The 21,764-nt window shown below is 33.8% G+C and overlaps 1 protein-coding gene across 4 annotated transcripts in view; it reads left to right on the top strand.

The window, feature by feature from the left end:
* Nucleotides 1-21,764, top strand: part of LOC132951244 (insulin-like growth factor 2 mRNA-binding protein 1) — a 56,114-nt gene that overhangs the window by 19,642 nt on the left and 14,708 nt on the right. For 2 of the 4 annotated variants that reach the window (XM_061023031.1, XM_061023030.1), the window contains exon 3: nt 12,837-12,986. In XM_061023031.1, coding sequence (XP_060879014.1) covers nt 12,837-12,986 — 150 coding nt within the window. Of the gene's footprint in view, nt 1-10,828; nt 11,401-12,836; nt 12,987-21,764 lie in introns of those variants that run through there. The other 2 variants (XM_061023032.1, XM_061023033.1) reach the window with 2 other exon arrangements.

Genomic DNA, 21,764 nt, shown 5'->3' with positions numbered 1-21,764 from the left:
TTATGATATTAACAGCGTATACAGTAACCACTATATCATTCAAATATAAGTTGCATAGTCGTCTGTATCGTCGAGAAAAAAATAGCGTCGTAAATTTACATATTATAACTCGTGATCTATGTGCAGACAACAGCAAACCTAGTTAAAATGTAGACACAACACGATATTAATATATTATTTATACATATGTGATACAGAAGTGAATTTCGACCTTTTTAGAATGCTTAACGTTCCCACCGGTGGGGGGACGTCGACTTGAAAATATCGCGGGGCTGTTGTCGCCGTTGTAGCAGTCGCACAAAACTGATGCAGTCACGCATAACATAAAATAACCGTCCAATCATATTATTTTATTATCATATTATTATTAAAGGCTCGGCCGTATTCTGTAAATTACAGTTTGGTGTAACGCGGGCGTTCAAAAAGTTTGGCGGTCGAGAAAACCACTTCGATCCCATTCGAACCTAACCCAGTCTGATATATATTATGATGATCCACGGCAATGTGTACCTAATTCAATGCAATACATTGTGTTTAAGCGGTGAGGTTTGCACGCTTTTGCTTGCAATAATAATATGATCTCCTGCAGCTGTAGGTATAAATGTATACATACACTACACATTTATGCCCATACCCAATACCCATATGGGTCACATTCACCTATTGCCAGTAAAATAATCCGTATTCGCGCGTATACCGTGGCGCCGCGAGTTCGCCATTTTATTTTATATTCTGTAACGCGAAAAACTGTCGGCCCCCGGTTTACCCCTTCTGGGCCGCGCGCGCCGCCATTTATACGATGTATATATAACATATATATACACACCAATTCGCGGTTAATCATTACAATAATATTATATTATATATTATGCATATATTATTATTATTATTATTTATTATTATATTTTAACACCGTCCTCGTTTGTATTATAATAATAATAATAATATGTGCGTGTGCAGTCAGTGCGGCCATTGTGTCCCGGCGCGAATGTGTTTTATATTTTTGCCGCATTGTTCGCGCACGCCGTCCCCGTCACTCGGGTACGTGCGTGGGCGGCGGCGGCGTCGGTGTACGTATACGTACGAGCCGACCGGTCGGGCTCGAGCCGGACGGGACGTGGCGGGGGTGGCCGAGAACGTGCCGACCGCGTATACTCGAGGGGACCGCGGGCGTGCGGAAATCCCTGGCCATTATATATTGTACGACGATGTATAAAATGACGTGTGCGCGGGGCTTTATATAGGGGCGCAGGACAATCGCGGGGGTGGCAATAATATAATATAGCGCACGACGGACATGACAAAACTGGTGGTTGGATTTCGGGAACGGAAAAAAAATAAATATACCGAACCGGTACCGGACGCTCCGCTCGGGGATGATATCGTGTGGGGGGCACCCACTTCCCTTTAAACGGAAATATGTAGCACATGCTCTTTTTCTTTGCACGTGCATCGCAGCAGTGATCGCTGTGGGTACATAATAATAATATTAGGGGTACGTGCGCAGACACCGGACGGTGATATAGTGCGAAGATATTATTATTATGTATCTTTCCACGTGTGACGAAACGCACGAGCCTTTCCCGGTTTTTTCGGTGTCAAACGGCCATTTCGCCCGCCAAGAAGACGACCGCGATACCTATCCAGTGTTTGACGCGTGTGTATAGGTATATAGTTTTTTTAACGGTTTTTTTTTACACATTATCCGCTGAGATTATTATGTACCTATACAACAATAATATAATATTATGTACCTTATCGTGTGTGTGTGTGTGTGTGTTTGTGTATACCTATATAACTCACATAAAATACTATATTGTGTATAACCGTTCGTTTACGTATATAATTCCTGAGCGATCTCGTCTTTTATATTCTCACACGGGCCCGACCTGCAGATGTTCAAATATAATATAATATAATATAATATTATATACCTATATAATGTATATTATTCTCGTCTCGTTCGATGTTACATTTACTATTTTACTGGCGTTATAGTTATTATTATCGAAATACTATATAGTATATACGTATACGTGCGTGGATGAATATTATGATATATAATAGGAGGTGGTACCCATAATATATAATGCGCACTACAAAATAAGCACAACTGAAAATTTGAAAATTTGATTACCTATATATTAATATTAACGAATAACGATCGATTTTTTATACCTACCGACGAAAATAATATTATAATTAGGTATGCGTATTTTGCGTGCGCGAGGCACGTTTGTGTACAATTTATTCGGTTTAATGTCAATAACGTAAACGAAACATTCAAATATTTACAACCTGCTTAAATAAGTACCTATATTAATGTTCGATAAATTAGTCAAAAATCTGTATTCTGTAATTTAGTTGATAACCGTGAATCACGACGACGTAACAAAAATAATTTGATATCCAACCACTATAATATATTATATACCTATACCTAGGCTACCTACAAAATGTTTGTCCTTGCTTGGTTTATGGTTGTTTTTGGAGTGTACATTGATTTGGAGAACATAGTGAATTGTTTTATGCTGTTTTCGTTGTATTTATAGCCTATAGGGTTGGAACTCCTAGGAATTCCAGAGAACAAATATTTAGTCGATATACAATTTTTCACATTCAACTGTAAAAAACTTAGGTCTAAAATAATTTAAGGCCGATTGGAAACGCCAGTGTATAGATAATCAGAATATACTATATGTATATTATATATAGTACTATATATTAAACTGTATTATCGTATGTATACTTTTTTACGTATTAAATTATATATTTTTAGTTATTTCTTATACCGCATTTGTTCTAAACACTACTATTATATTATGTAAATAACAAATAAATATCTAATGCTGAATTTTAAAGTTGGGTAACTCCATCATATCCTAATTAGGGCCTAAAAAATATATTTTTTTTTAATTCTGAAACTATAATAAATGTCATGGTTCAATTATTTGTTGCAATAAATAATTTTAAATTAGGTACTTATTTACTGACACTAAAATTTTTTATTTTTTAAAATTAATAATGTGTACCTATATACTTTTGTATTTCATACAAATTTAAGGATAAAATAATTGTGAAATTGTGAATTATATTTATAATACCTATTATTGATTACAATTATTGACGGCAATTAACTGAATTTGGAGATTTTCTTAACCATATTTTTTGTTGCATTTACCTGCTTGTTTGTATAAAAAGAAAATATCGTATACCAGATTTTAAATTGTCGTAATGAGCCAATTAAATAGTATTTTTTATATATAGTTATTGCAAGTTGCAATGAGGAAATGCGATAAAATATTTTAATAATAATAACAATGATTAAAAACGATGGTATTATAATATTACTAACGATTGAAATATGATCGCGGTTTTTAAAATAGTTCTGTAAACAGTGTGATAAATATGTTTTTATCTAATCGCTGTAATTTTACAGTTGTTTAATTAAAAAATAAATTACAATAATCGGAAATAAACTCAATTATACTCGATATACCTACGTGATGATTTGCCTATCATACTCACCCATTTTATTCTTTAATAATAATTTTCTGTTATTTGGAATTTTTAAACACACTAAAAGTTCGTATTTTAAAATATTGTTATACCATTCAGGTATCCTGTGTCAATACAATTTTTTCAAAAGGGCACATCCTTTGCTATTGCAAGATGTTCATTTGATGATATTTTTCTAAATGTTGACGCATTTAAATTTAAACTCGAACAAGACGCATCTGCGATAGTAAACTATGTATTTACTAAGGATAATAATATACTTATAATAATGGATTTACAAAATGTATAAAATGTGAGTTCATTACTTTAGTTCAGAAATTATCATAATATAGCCCTAGGATCTATGCATGGGAGTAACCGAATTGGTTCCCGTTTGGCCGAGTTGGTTCCCGTCTGAAAAAGGTATTTCATTAAGTTGAGCCGAATTGGTTCCCGTTCAAAAAAGGTATTTTATTAGGTTGAGCCGAATTGGTTCCCGTTTGTGTACAGGTAATTTTTAATTTTTAATAATTGGTACAAAATATAAATTAGACAGTATAAAATATAAATGTACCTACATGGCTATACTCTATAATATATAGTATAATATACAATAAGATGGCTATATATTTATGTATTGGAAGTTTAGCAAATTATCGGTGATTTCCCGATCAATTAAGATAACGATTGAGATATATGTACTTTTATCGGTGTATGGTACATCGTCTATATCGTATGTACGAATGACAATAATGTTGGTGAGCAGTGAGCACTGTACAGCCTCGAATAACACATCGTGTAAATTTTTAATTTATATTTCGTATTTGAATTTATATTTTTTAATTTTAATTTTTCGTAATTATGGAGTTTATGTTTAGTGAAAAGGGAACTAAGTTGTTGATTATTGACAATTACAAGTTTGGATTCCAAAAGAACCTAGCAGATAACATACAGAGGTGGATATGTACAAAACGAAAATGTAAAGCATACGTTAAATTGAACGGAGATAGTTTATGTGAAGAGGTATTAACACATAACCACGAATGTGAAGACGATGGTACACTTGCGCGACAACAATTGACAAATTCACTAAAAAGAAAATGTGACGAACTTATTACAGAGCGACCATCTAAAATTATACGCAAAGAGATAGCTTCAAACAGTCATAGTGAGTCACTACTTCAAAATGATATTAACAGAGTCCGTAAAAATTTGAATGCTGCTAAATTAAGAACGATTCCCAAGTTACCTTCTATTCTTGACGAACTGCATAAAAGTGTCAGTGAATATTCGTTAATAGCTAATCTCGGAGAAAAATGTATTTATGACAATGGTTCTGTCAACAATATAATTACATTTACATGCACGCAGAACTTGGAACAACTCAAGAAAGCCACTACGTTATTTGTCGATGGAACATTCAAAAGTTGTCCCAAGCAATTTTACCAATTATTTTCTATTTTTATCAAAGTACAGAATAGCTATGTTCCTGTCGTATTCAGCCTACTCCCGAACAAGACTATTGACACTTACATACTTGCATTCAATAAGGTTGCAAAATATCTAACAGCTGGCACGGTTTTCGTTGATTTTGAAACAGCTATCCATAATGCTATAACTTCACAGCTACATCAAGTTACAGTTAGAGGTTGCAGATTCCATTTATGTCAGTCATGGTGGAGAAAAATTCAACAGTTTGGTCTCTCTAATGAATTTAAAGATAATGCTTCAGAAATCGGACAACTTCTGAAACTCTTTTTTGGACTGCCCTTATTATCACCCGAAGACGTCGAAGACTGTTTTTATAATGATTTGATGGCCATAAAACCTTGCTGCCCAAAATTGGATCAGTTCTTTGACTACGTTCATGATACATACATAATGACAGATAGTATCTTTCCACCGAAAATTTGGGCTAGATTTGACAAAAATATTGATAGAACTACAAATTGTTGCGAATCGTTCCATTCAAAGCTGAATAAAGAATTTACAAGTGCCCATCCTAATATATTTTATTTTATGGAGACTTTAAACAGTATTCAGACATTAAATTATATTAAATTTCGAAGTAATAATGCTAGAAAACTTACTAGCAATCAAGAAAAAAATAACAAATTCTTGGAAAATTGTATGACTGAGTACATCAATGGGAAGTTTACGCGAATTGAATATTTACAGAAAGTTTGCTTCAAATTTGCAAATCAGCGTTTTTAAACATTTGTATTTATTATATTTTATTATTTGTACCTATTTTTTACCTACACCTAGTGATAATTGACTTCCGAATCAACGATTGAAAATTGTATATATTATATCATTTTTTTTATAACACACATTGACGCACATTTTTAACCAAGCCTGAAGAAAATGTGCGTAATTAAACGGGAACCAATTCGGCCCAACCCAACAAAATACCTTTTTCAAACGGGAACCAATTCGGTACACCCCAAAAAAACACCTTTTCCAAACGGGAACCAATTCGGCATGTGGGGTTGGAGCTCGGGAACCAATTTGGTACCAGCCCTATGCATATTCTCTAAACTTATTATCAAGTGCTCCCTAGAACTAACAGTAACCCAGAAACTGTACTTCTTCGAAGTTCAATTTATATACATCCATCACATTTAAAAAAAATCATATCAATAATACAAAATAGGTGCTTCCTATTTATTAATAAGAAAGTTGTATCGCCACAGAACACTCCTTAATTAAGTTGCATGAAAATGTATAGCATAAATAATATACCTATAGGTAGGTACTTACAAATTATAAAAATAAGAATTTTAATTTCTTAATTATTAATGGAAAAAAATAGAGATGAGTATTGATTTGATAATCACCCTGTATATATTATATATACTTTTGTATTAATTCGCTACAAAGTATATTATATGTATAATATATTATTGGGTACATATAGGTAATATTATATTATATCTTTATATGACTTAATGATGTAGGCAGCCGCACCATTGTGAGTGTGTTTATGCAGTATACTGTATTTACTGTAATGTTCTGTACGTTTATCTTCTATAGTAGATGGTATTTTATAATATTATGTAGTACATATATGCTGATTTTAATAAAAATTAATTTGAGATTCGCCATTTTCTATATATTATGCGGTTTGCATACAATGTACACGCGGTGGAAATGTGCAGTGCGCGTATAAAAAGAATGAAAAAAAACATCAATTATTATACGCACTCAAAATGGCGAACGGAACGGATTTCATTACCGGCCGTATTATATTATATGGCATTTTTTTCGCGTCTGTATACACTCACACTCGCATACACACACACACACACACACACACAATCATTCACAATATATATAATATATATATATTTTATTCCCCGTGCATATCCGTCGGATGGGTTGTACGATGACGAGTGCTTTGCATATGATATATAGATAAATAAATATAAATATATATATGACTTGAGTATATTCCACGAGGGTTGATTCGAGCAGGGTGCACGCAACGGCGCGCGTGCGTATGATAAACGATTCAAAACTTAATGGGAATAAATTTATTTTAATTTCAATTCAGTTTTTATTTTTTTTTTAAACACAAATCGATGGCAGTTTCATTTTGTATTTACGTATATTATTTATATCATTATATTATTAATTCATTGCAACTTTCTGCGTGCTCATGTAATATATACATAATATAGGTACACCGTACACATATTATATTATGTATACAGTACTTACGCGCATATTATTTGTTATACAAAGTAATTATTTTAACGTGCATCACTAAACATTTACATGATTATTTAGATTGTTTTATCAAAATAATCTATATGTTTATAGAACACCTTATATGTTTTTTTATTTTATTTTAGCATACATTACGGGCGTGAGCCCTTTTGTCACAAGTTCGAATATTTTCACTCCCTCTCTTGCTCTATAGATACCGAGTGCCTAAAAATGCGTCGACTTGTAGATTTTTAAAGTGTACCTAGCTCATCATTTCTATTAAATCTTTTGTAATAAAATAATTACAAAATTACTGCTAATATGTTAAGGTTAATATAATAATGTATGTTAATAAGGATGTCTTATTTAACTCAAAAACAACTTTTCAACAAAAATGTTTTGATCAAAACCAGATAAAACGTATTCTGTTTTTTTCGAAAACAACTTAGGTAGGTATACCGTAATAACACAATAGTTGGTAAATGTTATTAACCCGTGCTTTTAAAATTTGCGTATAATGTAATAAAGCATATTTTTTTACACTAAAAGGCTACGGAAATTAAAAGAGTATAATACCTTATAAATAACTTTTAAAACAGTCTAAAACAGTCTAAAACTAACTTAACTTCATTCATATTTCCCCCTTGTGATTTGAATGTGACTTATATGAATTTATAACGAATCTAGTGTTTTTTAATTTATAATTTTCCATTAAAATCTAAATGCTAATAAATAAATAATACCGACTGGTGGTGGCGTCTACACTAACAATAATAATACCCTGCATATAATATGTAACGTGTATCGATGTTTTAAGAATAAAGTGATACATTTTAAGTGGCTATTCTCGTTTCTATATAATGTACATGTTTATATGACGTTTGTACACGACTCAAGAAGAGAATATAATATTATTTGTATATGACGAATATCTATATGTATGATATGCACACATAATATATACACTACACATGACGAATATTCATTAAAATACTTGACTTGTGTGTCATCCCATCTTTACTACAAAATAATATGTACATGTGTGTGTACGCGCACGCGTATAGCACACTAGCACCTACATAATTAATATATACTATACAACATTACGTTTTTTTTCAATAGGTCGAATGCTGCCTTAATGATAAGTTATTAGAATCTTAGTTGGTAATTTCCGTATTTCCAAAAATGTCTAATATACGCTCTAAATATGTTATGTAATTTTTTTATGTCGTTTGTGTTTAGTTTAATTAATTTGTCCTCTTTACGAATATTTTCTGTATACACATATATATCGTTATGAACGTAGTTAATGTATTATGTATATTGTACAATGTAGATACTTATTTTAATTCTTATGTTTGGCGGTTAATTGACATACAAATTTAGTACGTTGAATTGTGTATGAAATTGGCATTATTCTTGTGTTTTGTAAACCTACTCGTAAACATATACAATTTTCCACCGGAAACAGATGGCATTCCTGTTCAATTTAAAACATTTAGGCGAAGAACGCCTCTTTCAAAATATTTGTTTTCCTCTAAATAATATACAACTCTGTATGTTATGTACGTATATTATCGGCATATTCGGTGCAATGTAATATTTATTAATAACCTTATTAAGTAACAACACTCAACCGCCTTCGTTTTGAATTTATTTTCATACTTTTTCAAATGAGGTCATGTCCATGTGCTGAAGTACTATAAATATTTGTACTCAACACAACCCATTTATCGTGATTTCCGACGATAAAATGAGAATTTATCTACATATAATCTACTTCCTCTGTAGTGTGTAACAACAACAACAACACATATTATATACTATTATTATTTATTATAATAGTACCTATTGCATACTGTAGTATTATTATATGGTAGAAAATATAAAAACGCTAAGTTTGACGGGATGTCTGATTTTTGATATCGCTGTAGATGTAATCCGGGCGCAAGGTCTTTTGCCTCGTTCTGCTGCAGCCTGCAGGTAGTTTGAAAATCCTGACCTGCAAAATATACAAAATATTTATTATACTCTGCGCACAAACACCACCACCACCACCATCCCCACCAGATCACTATATATTATATGTATAATGTATATCAAACGTTGTCGTTACTCGTTTGCCCTTGTCCTGTACACCGGTATACAATATTATAGGTAGGTTATTTCGTATTTTCGTACTCTTATAGTATGTATATACATATATAATATGTACCTATCCATTATATTTTGTGTCCGTGGAGATTATCGCATTTTGTAGACCTATACAATAATATAATATTATACATTAAATCGTCCTGCTTTGTGCGTCTTCTGACCTGATTAATGGAGTTTTTATTTATTTATTATTATTTTGTTTGGGAGGAGGGAGAGCTCAGGTAAATCCAGGTTTGAGACTATTCTTAAGAAATATAGTGTAATATTTACCGTTAAAAAAATCGTATCATTCGCTGTTTCTAAATATAACCCGTCCCTGCATATGCGGCCCGGCGCGGCGCCCTGCAGCTTCTATCGCTGACGCACTCTTCAGATTTTACAATATTATGTTCGTATAGGACGTGACTGGCGGTGGCGATTCGCTTATATTTATCGACAAACATATACAATTATGGTCTATTGGCCTATACGGCTATACATTTATTAACCATTTATTATTTATATGCATAAATTCGCGTTCGTTTATTTTATTGCCTGGAATATGACTCTCCGAGAGAAATGTTCAGAGGGAAAGCGTTGTCGCCGACGTTTTGCGAGAAACCAGTGTCGTAAAAAAATAAATAACAAATGCGCGCGTGGAAGGTCAAAGAAATGTCACGGTGGAGGAACACCGTTTTATAGACGATTGTATAACTCTAGTACTTAACTGCAATGTTTTGCTCTGCAAATACATACTGCACGCGAAACCCGTTGCCTCGCCGTGGCGTTCACCGACACACGATATCGTATTAAAATAAACTAATACCGTACTATATTATTATGTTTTATTGCGTTGTACTTATATCCGACGATCGAACGAAAACAATTACTTATCTCACCTGATTTGAATTTTTAAGAACCCCTCTCCCCTAAAAAAAAAATCAACGACAATTATTATTATGGAAACATTGTATACACCACGACGAAGCTATTAAATATACAAATATTATATAATATGTATACACGTCGTACACGCATATTATTATTATTATTTTGTATACACTATAATACACAAGTGCATATTATTATAATAATATTATTACGAGAATAATATACCATAATTATAGGTATATTACATATTATTGCATCTGTGCTGATCAAACCCCCGCGCCGCCGTTCGCAATCGGGCCATAGTTTGTGCGACGTGCCCGAAATGGTCCGATGTTATCCCGTTCAAAGTATACGCCGATAATGAATGGCGTGAGTTTCATAGTAAAAAATAAATGAAATAGAGAAAAAAAATACATTGGAAGGAAGAGAGGAAGGAAAAAAACACGTTTACGGTCGGGACATCATACGACGTCGACGGCGGTGGCGGCGGCGCGGCGGCCGACTACACACCGCCGTAGTTGGCCACACTGCGTTTTATATATATATATTATGTAGTAGTTTGGACGAGTTTTAAGTATTTTTTTTCTCTCCCTCTCTGTCTACCGCGGCCCGTCCGTCCGTAACGTTGTTTTTGCGCCGTGCGCTCCGACCAAAATCCATCACAATATCATAAAATTAAAAGTACATTTATTTATTATATTTTAATATAATTAATATAAATTATTTAATGAAACAAAATTTTTGACATTTATTGTGTACCGTCAGCTGTTGTTTTAGTGGTTTTCGTTCATTACCCGATAATATAGTAACGTAACTTAAAAATAACAACAATAATAGTAGTGTAGTAATAATTTAATTGTATAATAATATAATATCTGAACTGCATATTAAATATTATTTTTTTCTATTTGTAAATTTTGAAAATAAGTGTTTCTTCGTCGTTAATTTAAGTGACGTTGTGCGCGTTTTGTGATAAACAGTGTTTCGAGCAGTAAAACTCCGTCACCGCCGTAGTTGGAATAAAAACGTATATTTTCACCAAATAAAAAGTAAAAACAAAGCTGATTAATTATTTTTATTTTGCGCTACCGTATAGTTGACGTCGTCTTCGATTGTGTGTATGTTAAGTTAATACCTTCGTGTATAAATATTGCACGGCCAACAGTACGTAGTTTTTTTTATCTTTATTATTTTGTTTACTCGCTGGCGTCGACGGCGTAAACGCTTTTGATCGATTCCGAAAACGTTTACTCCGCCGCCGCTGCGGTACATACTTGATATGTCCATACACCACTGCTAACGTCCGGTACTAAAGAATTATATCTTCCTTCATCGCACTTGGACGTTTTTTTTTAAACATATTTTTTGGGATTATAGGAGGAAAATGGCAAAACCAAAATTAATATTATAGGTCGTCGTCGTCCGTTTTTCTCCCGTTCGATATAATATTAGATAATATTGTACCATACCCTCGGTGGCGGGTTTCTATCGCGTTACGCACGCGACAAGTCACATTTGCCACACGTGGCTTACGACGTTCACCGCCGCCGAGACATTCCGATCGTCTCCACCCCCTCGCGAACGGCGCGCTTCGCTCGCAGGTGAAGTCGGGGGAAGAAAAAAAAAACGTACCCCTGACTCGTCGTCGTACCTGCCGCGCGATACTATATCATTATTATTATTATTATGGCTCTCGTGTAAGGTAAAAATATTATTCACTTTTACGCGCTCGTTTCAAACGTCTCGTGCATATTGGATGACACTATGGCGTAAATATAATAATACTATGCGATTTTGTACACCTCTTGCCGTGCACTATAATATGCGCGATGTACACACACACACACACACACACACACGCACACTCTCTAACCGGCTACAACAGAGGAGAGCCGTCGCCGCACATTCCTCGTGTGTGCGTGCGTGTAGAGGACGCGTCGCGTCGGAGGAGAAGGGCAAACGCGCGACGACGACGACGACCGGCTGCGTGTGCGGCGTGCCGAGTTTATCGTACGCGTGTAATGTGTCGGCGGCAGGGCGAGGCGCGCGGGCGGTCGGGCGTTTATATTAGTCGTCGACGCTGCCGTCGCCGCGTTCGAACGGGGATCGATATAAGTACGTGGAGTACGCTCGCGGTAAAATCCTCCTACGACGATACGTCTACATAGCCTACAAGTACCGTCAGCGGGCCCGGAAGAGTCGTGTAAAAATTGACAATCGATCTCTTCCAGAACGATGCGATACATACGTAGGATATCATAGGTTGTCTTATACGGTTACACCATAGACGGTTGCAGCGGTACACGTCTATTATACCGGCCCAAACTCGTGTCTATGATAATACATCTCTTGTTACGACTCCGGTCGTTGAGATCTCGAACGAACTCACATGAGATGAGAGGCGGTGACGACGATTGCCGCTGCGACACGTGGACTAATGCACTGTAATATTATAATATCGTGGTATACAGACTAGTACTGCAGGTTGTGTGTGATAAATGATAATAATATACTGTAGTAGCGTTTAGTAGAATATGTAATAAAATATTATGATAATTTACTGTTGGCTGCGTTGTGTGTAACATTGTATGTGTATTTAGTTCGAACCCGGTGCACTGCGTAGTTATGACCCCGAACGACATGGACCAGAGTCAACAGCAGGCCAACCAGGGTAACACTCAAGATTACAACGGTTACGCGTTCGGCCAACCGAGTTCTCAATTCCAACCGAGGCAGCCGGCCGTCCAAAGGTAAACTATTATATTATAAACATCTGAACCTTTGCTACTGTAGTTTCGATTATACATTTTTCGCATATTATGCAACTTCGCGCGAGCTTTGCGCGGCAATTTGCTTTATATCATACAGGTAATAAGGTACTATGGAAGTAGTCGCGCGTCCTCGAATGTCGAGTAGTATTCGGTTTTATTTTTTAAATAATTTCGTCGCCGCCGCAGCGGGAATTGCTCCGCGGTTATCACGCGTGACGCTATCGCGGCGAGACCAATGGCGGCCTGCCGGTGGCGGCAACAACAGTAGTCGACGAGGGGGACTGCCGCTGCGTGTGCGTGGCTCGTGATGGACAAATGAATGAGGCTTTTACTCACAGCTAGGGTTCTCGTCGCCCCGCGTAACATGGCGGCGGCACGTCGGTTTTTTTCCTCGTCGGAAATAATTGTATATGAAATTGGGGTGCAGACAAAACACGGGGAGTAAGATCCAGCGACTAGCGAGCCCGGACAATTCAATGCGCCGTGACTTAACTTCGTTTCTCTTGCAACCAACGCCGGCCTGACAGGTGTGGAGTACTTAAAAATTCCGCGCGTCCACCAAGTCCCTTCTGGGTCGCTACACATCCCACAAAAACCGCCCGAGATGAAAAAAATTGCGTGTCAGCAAATTTCCGTCGCGTAACTGAATCGCGGGATTCTCGGCAACCTGTTTCCCCGTGCGTACCGAGCTGACCGTACTCGCACGCGGTATACGCGTTTCGGCGGTGGTCAATGACCGGAAGTCGTTTTCGAAACGCGACCGTAATTGACGCGCTCGAAACGGGTATAATATATAATGTATAACACGCGGGTAATATATGAAACGCGGTGGAATGCTGCAGCTGTACTTTCTTAGTTTTTTTTATGCATACATTATATATTATACATTTGCGTGTGTACGCGATATGATGCACACGACTATAATAGTGTGGGCAGTAAAAAATATAAAATTATATAGTCTTCTGCCCGACCGTTCTCTTTAATGGCCCTTATTTACGTTTATTGCGAAGTTGTGCGTGAAAACTAAATGTACATTATATTAATATACCTAACTTAACCCCGCATTCGATACCAAGCGTGCGCTGGACGCATCGAGTCGCTGCCGCGCCAAGCCCTCGTGTGTCCCTGTCGTTTGTAGTACTTGTTTCCGGGGTGGTGGTGACCTGTTTGTTTTTTGGTGACTTTTCAAGGAATGCGGTGTACCTACCATAGCTTCGTAGGTAGTGCGTCCGTGCTGTAAGCGGTGGTGCGGGGTGTATTAAATTTTTATTCTTGGCAAGTCTTCTTAGAAATCGTTTTTTTTTTTTTAATTTTCATCTTTGATTTTTTTGGCCGTTTATTTCTAAACAAATATCATCCGTATATTGTTGTTGTTGGCGTTCGTCCTTGTACCGCATGTCGAACAATACACGTTTTTAGAAACGATTCCAGGATTGTTCGTTATTTTTTTTCGGCTGTATTTTGGTTATTAACAATTTTTTGTCTCTTTATTTTGTTTAAACCTATTATATAATAAATAGGTACATTTTACCAATTTACAAATATTATTGATTTTGAAATAAGTGGTTCGGGTAAAAATATTATCACTTAACTTGGCTACTTGGCTAGGTAGGTATATGAAAAAATATTTGTTATTATGATTATCCACATTTATTTATCGTGAATAGAAAATGCGAATTTAAACAATCAGTGAAAATTTCATGTATTTACGGTCATTTGTTTTAGAGTTACACCATAAACCAAAATCGATTTTGTCGAAAACCGATTTTGTGTAAAAATTTCTGGTTTTCCTTATTTTTTTTGGTTTTTCTCGGCGCTTTTGAAAATTTCTAGGAATTTTAAAATTTTGACCTCCCCAATGCACCAACTAAATTTACTTTCCCACTAAACAAGATACTTAAGTTGAAAATCGAAGCATTATTTCGAATACTTATCGTGACACAGACTAAAAAAAATTAATAAATAAAAAAAAAAACACATCATTGTAAAATCAATACATTCATCGCTCCGCTCTGAATCTTAAATGCATTGTACTTTAGACTCTGAAGTATAGAGAACTCATAAAATATCATATCATATTATATAGATATTAATCTGTAGTACTATTTATATACAAAATACAATAGATTCATTTTTAACGATTATTATTTCTCAAAACTATATGATCGGTAATTAATATTTACCATACTATCATTTCTTATTTTTCGTAATTGTGTTTTAATGCTTTGACTTAATGTATTTTTTTTAATGTGATATTAATTTCAAGATCTGAAAATGCAATTATTAATTTGTACAGTTGCATACAATAGTGATCATAGTCCAATACAATTTGATCCACAATGGTAATGAGTAATGACTAATGACTTATGAGTATATATAAAATAATTAATAAATTGATATTGTCATCGAGTAAAATATGTTTTAATATAATTTATTATTGTTTAATTCGATCCATAAATTCAAAAAGAAAATGTGCTATATGGTTGACTATTATGAACTTATAGGTAGGTATACTAAAATTATAGAGAATTAAGTAATTTTCTTTAGCCAACTGTATTTAAATCATTCATAACGCCATTAATCATTATAGTATAAGTATAGGAGTAAAATTATTTCAGCTTTATTTGTGTATTATTTGTCCTTACTATATAATATTATTTACTATTTCGAATAAAAAGGTTGTCTGTATAATTTGATTTATTAATGATAAACGAATATATCGGTGGAAATATAATACACTGCCTTTAAACAATTCTTAATATATGTATTCATATAGAGGAACCATGATGGTATCTAGTGGCGTGATGAATATTTATAAACCATGATGCACAACATACATTTCAATACCTACCCACTATTTATCCCCTTAATATAATATATAATATGTATAATTATTATGTAACTGTAAATAATTTAATTATTTGTACTCTGTTATTGGTAAAAAATAATGTATCCAATTACCCCACCCACCAAAAAAATTTACACCATGGCGCCTAGGTTATCATAAAACCCCGTTCATCACGTCACTGATAGTGTCTCGCAAATAACCCAACGAAACCTGCATTCTAAACATCATTATTATGGATTTTTTAATTGCATTACGAACGCTGGTCGTTATATTATTATTTATTGCCTATATTTGTGAATTGAGTTGACACTTGATATCAAACCTCATGCCATACTATAGCCACTTATCGCATCTAACTTGGTTTTTATACGAACGCAAATAGTACCTACCATCTACCCCTCGTCGCATTATTTCCGATTGATAATCGTAGTGGTAGACAACAGTTCACATAAGAATCCTGCCAGTATTTCCTCCTCCGTCGTTGTAGCCTCGACAACCTACTCAAGTCCGAACCACTTTTCTAGTTCATTTATCGCACTTAATAAACACATTTGGATTTGGCAATACCAAGTACAGTGCGCCAGTGCGTGATAAAAATATGATTTTACGATACCCTGAGTAATAACAAGAAAATACAATGTCATCGGGGTGGTCGGTTTAATATAACGACCTAGTCGGCGTCACGTACACACACAACGGTGATGTTTAGGGGGGAGGTGCGTCAAGGTATATATATATATGATATAATATATATATTTATATATTTTATATGTATTATATACATCACGTTAATCGATAGCATTGCAATGGCGGTGGCATACCCCTTCGTCAACTTTTAACCTCCTCTCCGCGCGATCCAGGAGGAAGGGAGGGTATATGTATATCTAGATACCTATATAATATATTATGGTGAATCGAGCATATATCGTGCATGTTAATGCTGTGTGCGTGTGTATATAAAAATATTCACGAATCGTACGTATATAGGTACCACCCCGCTTTCGCGCGGTAAAACAGAGTAAAAAAGGGTAAAAGATGAAATAACAAAAAAATTGCGGGGGGGGGACGAGCGCGTGGGGACAAAAATAGAAGTAAAAAAAAAAAAACACTCAGACTGCAGTAGCAGAAGAGTCGATTGGAGGTCGGATTCGCATATTATATTTCATTATATCGCGCATATAATATATACCTACATAATATAATTATATACGTAATGCGGGTGGCCCCCGCGTATTTTGCGTTTTTTTTATCATCTCTCCGTCTATAATTTCAACTCGTGTGTGCATGCGAACCGCGCACAATGGGGCACGCGTTCTATCCATAATAACCCGTACAGCGCGGGGGTGTGGATCCTGCGTACGGGATGGACCGGCGGCTGGACAATCACGTGCCCGCGCCGCCTACTATATATGCGTACGTATAGCTCGTGTGCGTCGACAGCGCGTGTGCGTGAGTGCGGGGGCGTACGGTGAAAGGGGTAAGCGAATAATGTGACGCGGGGGAGGAGGTAATTTTTTGCGCGTGGGACGACGTCGCCGCCGCGGCCCGGTGTTTTTGATATGGTGGTCGCCGCCGCCGCCGCTGCTACGAGGGGATATATCGTAAATTATATAATATTATTAATTTCGTACGTACGTTACACGCGCACGCAAGCAATAGCTACAAAACAGTCATCGCGCGCACGTTTATCGTATTCATGATTTATCATTAATCATTATAATATTAGTATATACTAACCACCGCCTCCGCACCATAAGTTGTATAATAATATGTGTATTTATTGAGGCTTAATATTTTTTCTAGTTTATATATTTGAGTATAATATAATATTATAATAGTTCGATGCGTGTAATCATACGCCAAGCTATATACTGTCTAGTGTCTATACTACCTATATTATCTGTGATACACGTTCGTCACTTATATTTACCTATACCACAGTTTAACCAGCTTTGTTGGTTTTTTTTTATGCAGATCACTTTTTACTATCGTTGTTGTCTTGTGTATTGTTGGCCTATATTATAAATGTATTACGTTTTACATATTTTGACATTGCGTTATTTCTCAATCCCGACGTCTTAAATTTACAAAAACGATAGCGAATAGTAGGTACATATTATTATAATATTATCTAAATATATGACCTATTTATTTTAAACATCTTTGAGGTGGGTTCCATAAACATCCAATAGAGTTTAACACGTTTCAGATATTTGACAGTCCCATTAACGCCAAACTTGCGAATGGGCCAGTAAATTTAATCGATTTATGTACGACAACCTAAGTGTTATTGACAGTTTATTAAATCTCAAGATTAAACCGTGTGTTAAAGATACGTTGCACTCCCATAGATTTGAATTTTTCGTTAAACTTTTACTTGAATTTTGTTTGTAATATTTATGTTATTTTTTATTTTCTTGGATTTACTGTACAATTTGTTGAATAAAATGTATTGACATCTTATATATTTTTTGTCTTTTATATTATTATAGTTTTACAATACTTTGTTGTCTTGTCAGTGAATAATCCCTTTATTAGTTTTATTTTTATGATTATAATAAAACATTTCTTTTTTAAAAACCAAAAACGTAGACATTCGAACATAAGAAAGTATATATGCTAATTACAAAACAAATATGCCTGTTATATAGGTACTGAGTAGCTGCGTGCTTTGTGTGTCAGTTTTTAATTTATGATAACCATATATTATGTATGTATAGTGTATACTGCGATGTTTTGTCACAATCTAGTTTTCTAAGTTGTATACGTATGACTTACGTACAACGATCACGTCGAAACAGAATTTGTTCGTAAATTTTTTTCAATCTTGAAGCGTTTCATTATTTTTAAAATTATATTATTATTATTGTTTGTTTCACGCACAACAATAACATATTTAATGTATAGCCGTACTAGTTAGATATTCCGGTATAAATTAAGTTATAGGTAGGTACGTCCAATAGTATTATTCAGAGTTTTACGCATGGTTTTAATGATTATGACTATACTATATGTTCGCGGGAGTTCGGAATGCAGATGATATTTTTCACTGCACCGCGTTTCGCAAACATCAAAATGGCGTGGGTTTTGTCGAATTTACTGCTGGTTGTAAAAACAGTCCTTTTTGCGTCAACAATCTGTGTCTGGTTACGGTTTTAATTGCAGAAACTCTATTCTCAGTTTGCATTATTACAATATATTTTCATATTGTCTCGTCTGCTTTAAAGTTGAAATCCTCTAAAATATGATATAAGTATGATGTACAAGTATATGGCAGGTATCGTCGTTCATTATTTCTTCGATTATGACGCAATACTATTTAAAATTTTAATTATATCTTGGAGAAAACTTATGAATTATGATCCTGTCATGTCGTAGTCTGTTCACAAACAATATTATAGTTACCTACAGCTCCAACTTTTGGCTCGCCCAACAGAATTCCCGTGTTGACGAGTATACTTACAACGTACAATTGATAACTATAAAGCACCAGTTTTATTATTATTATATTATTTAGCGATATCTAGTCGATTTTTGAAAAATGTTTTTGTATACTATTTAAAAAAAAATGAAATAATAGAAAATTTCCTTATGTTAGGATAAATGATTTATAGTGTACTGTTATTCGATTTAAAATTAAAAATAATGCACTCACAAAACATGGTACGCATGATAAAATAGATCTTGTTATGGATTACCGTCAAGTAAATCAATGCTAATAGGCAATAGTTTAATAAATTAAGTTCGGATGACCTATTATATTTACATGTAACCAAAATGTCATAATACTCATTAAATTTTTACTCAATGTTATTTGAATTACTTACTGATTTTTTCTGGAAGTTTCCATTAATAATAATTAATAAATAATAAATCACCATTCATCGTAAATGTGTATCTCTCATTAATTTTAATATATTTATTAAAAAATAAATAATAAAAAAATAGTGTTGTGACCGAAATCTAATTAATAATTGAGTAGGTATACTAAATGTACAGAATAAGACTGTATAATGTTGATTAAATATTTATTTTTGTGAACATTTTTGATTAAAATAGTTAAAACCGCTCTACATATTTATATGGGTATTTCAATTTCAATTAATTGTATTTAGTATTCTTGTTTTAAAAATATAATATTGTAGTATACTTTATACTTTAATAACATTACTTATATAAATGTTGAGTAAATAACAAATAACTTTTTCAACATCCTTATTTTTAACCACCATTGTAATCAAACTATTTTCCAATTAATGCCAATTGTTATAACTTATAATTTAATCATAATATAATATTATACATTATTACCTTCTATTGAAAATTATATTATTTTAATAGTTAATACATAAATACATAATATAAGACGTAAATATATATTTAGTCCTGCGTGGCTTGGAACTGCTGAAATTAATTTTGTATGAAGGATTTTCAAAATAATTTAAATATTGTGTAGATTTATAAAATACAAATAGTCTGTCTGTGTTAAGTTACGCACACACACACACATACATGTATGCATACACACTTTAAGATAATGTGTATTATAAATAACATAGAATATTAAAATCGTTATATTCGCGTAGCAAATCATGTTTTTCAGAAGCAATTGCTTCTGGTTTCTGGTGGGTGGTGGTGGGTCATAACCTCATAAAGCCCACATACATGGTCAGTATTTGAACTTTATTTTGGGTTCTACCCCACCCTCCTATTTGAGCATATGAGTATCATATATAGTGGGGTAGGTCATACATAATTTGTTCGCTTCCAAAGTTCGCTACGCCACTGATTATATCAATGACTTTGACCTAAGATTGCTATAAAAGTATAAACTATACTATTATTAGCTGCGATGCAACTTATTCATAGCATATACATATCGTGAAATACAGGCAATACAGCGTATGAAAAACAGTGCACAGGTAGATAAAATAATGTAGATTGTACGAAAGAAAACAAATCAAACAAATCCTTTTTAAATAGCTCTAAAACCATTTTGAAGCAATTTATTTCCTATTAAACGATATTACCATATTAGTACCTAAAATATGTCTAGACTTGTGACTCATATCTCGAGTTGTTTTACAATCGTTTTAAGTGATACCATTGTGTATGTAGATTGAACTATTATCACTGAACGTGTCAATTAAGTACATTGTACGGCGTTAATATGTATTAATAAAACTGCCTTAATTGAAAATTTCGATTTTTATTTATTTAGTATTGATTGCCAATTTTATGGATCTGGTTATGTAATTTAAATAATTAAAAAAAACTTAAAATCTTTGTGTTAATAATATGTTAAATAATATATAAATAGACTTTCGTAAAAAACGTTTCCCTTGATAATGTGTGTATTAAAAATGTTTTCAATTCATTATTTCTGAAGACAAAGCTTATCTTTTTGTAAAATTAAGTAAAAAATAGAAGTGTTTTAATTGTTTGTGTAGGTGTCTGGTGTATGCAGTATACATGCATTATATTTGTTATATTTATTATATTTAACAACTATCAAGTTACTGTTTTTATGAAAAACTATTTACCTACATAATACCATTTTTTGTATCGTTAACCTTCACGGCGATGTTTTAAAAATGTTCCCTCATTTTTTAACTTGTTTAATTTTGCTCGTTTCAATTAGTTATTTGTTTTAATAAGATGTATATTAATATATAAGAGTTCTTCACATCCGCGGTCGCTGTATTATTAATACATATTATCATATGTATTTATATACGAAATTAACACTAAACTTTATTTTGAATCATGCGGATTTTGAGTTTTCTGACGTTATCGAGTACAGTGTTTTTTTCTATAATATGTATATCCTGTGCGTGCGTGAGTAGGCAATATTTATTCCGAATGCTAGGCAATGACCCTTGGCGGTATGTGTACAAAACTACAAAACA

Source organism: Metopolophium dirhodum, chromosome 8 (genome assembly GCF_019925205.1).
Source record: "Metopolophium dirhodum isolate CAU chromosome 8, ASM1992520v1, whole genome shotgun sequence".
Taxonomy (NCBI): Eukaryota; Metazoa; Arthropoda; class Insecta; order Hemiptera; family Aphididae; genus Metopolophium; species Metopolophium dirhodum.
This window is presented reverse-complemented; position numbering and strand designations above follow the sequence as displayed.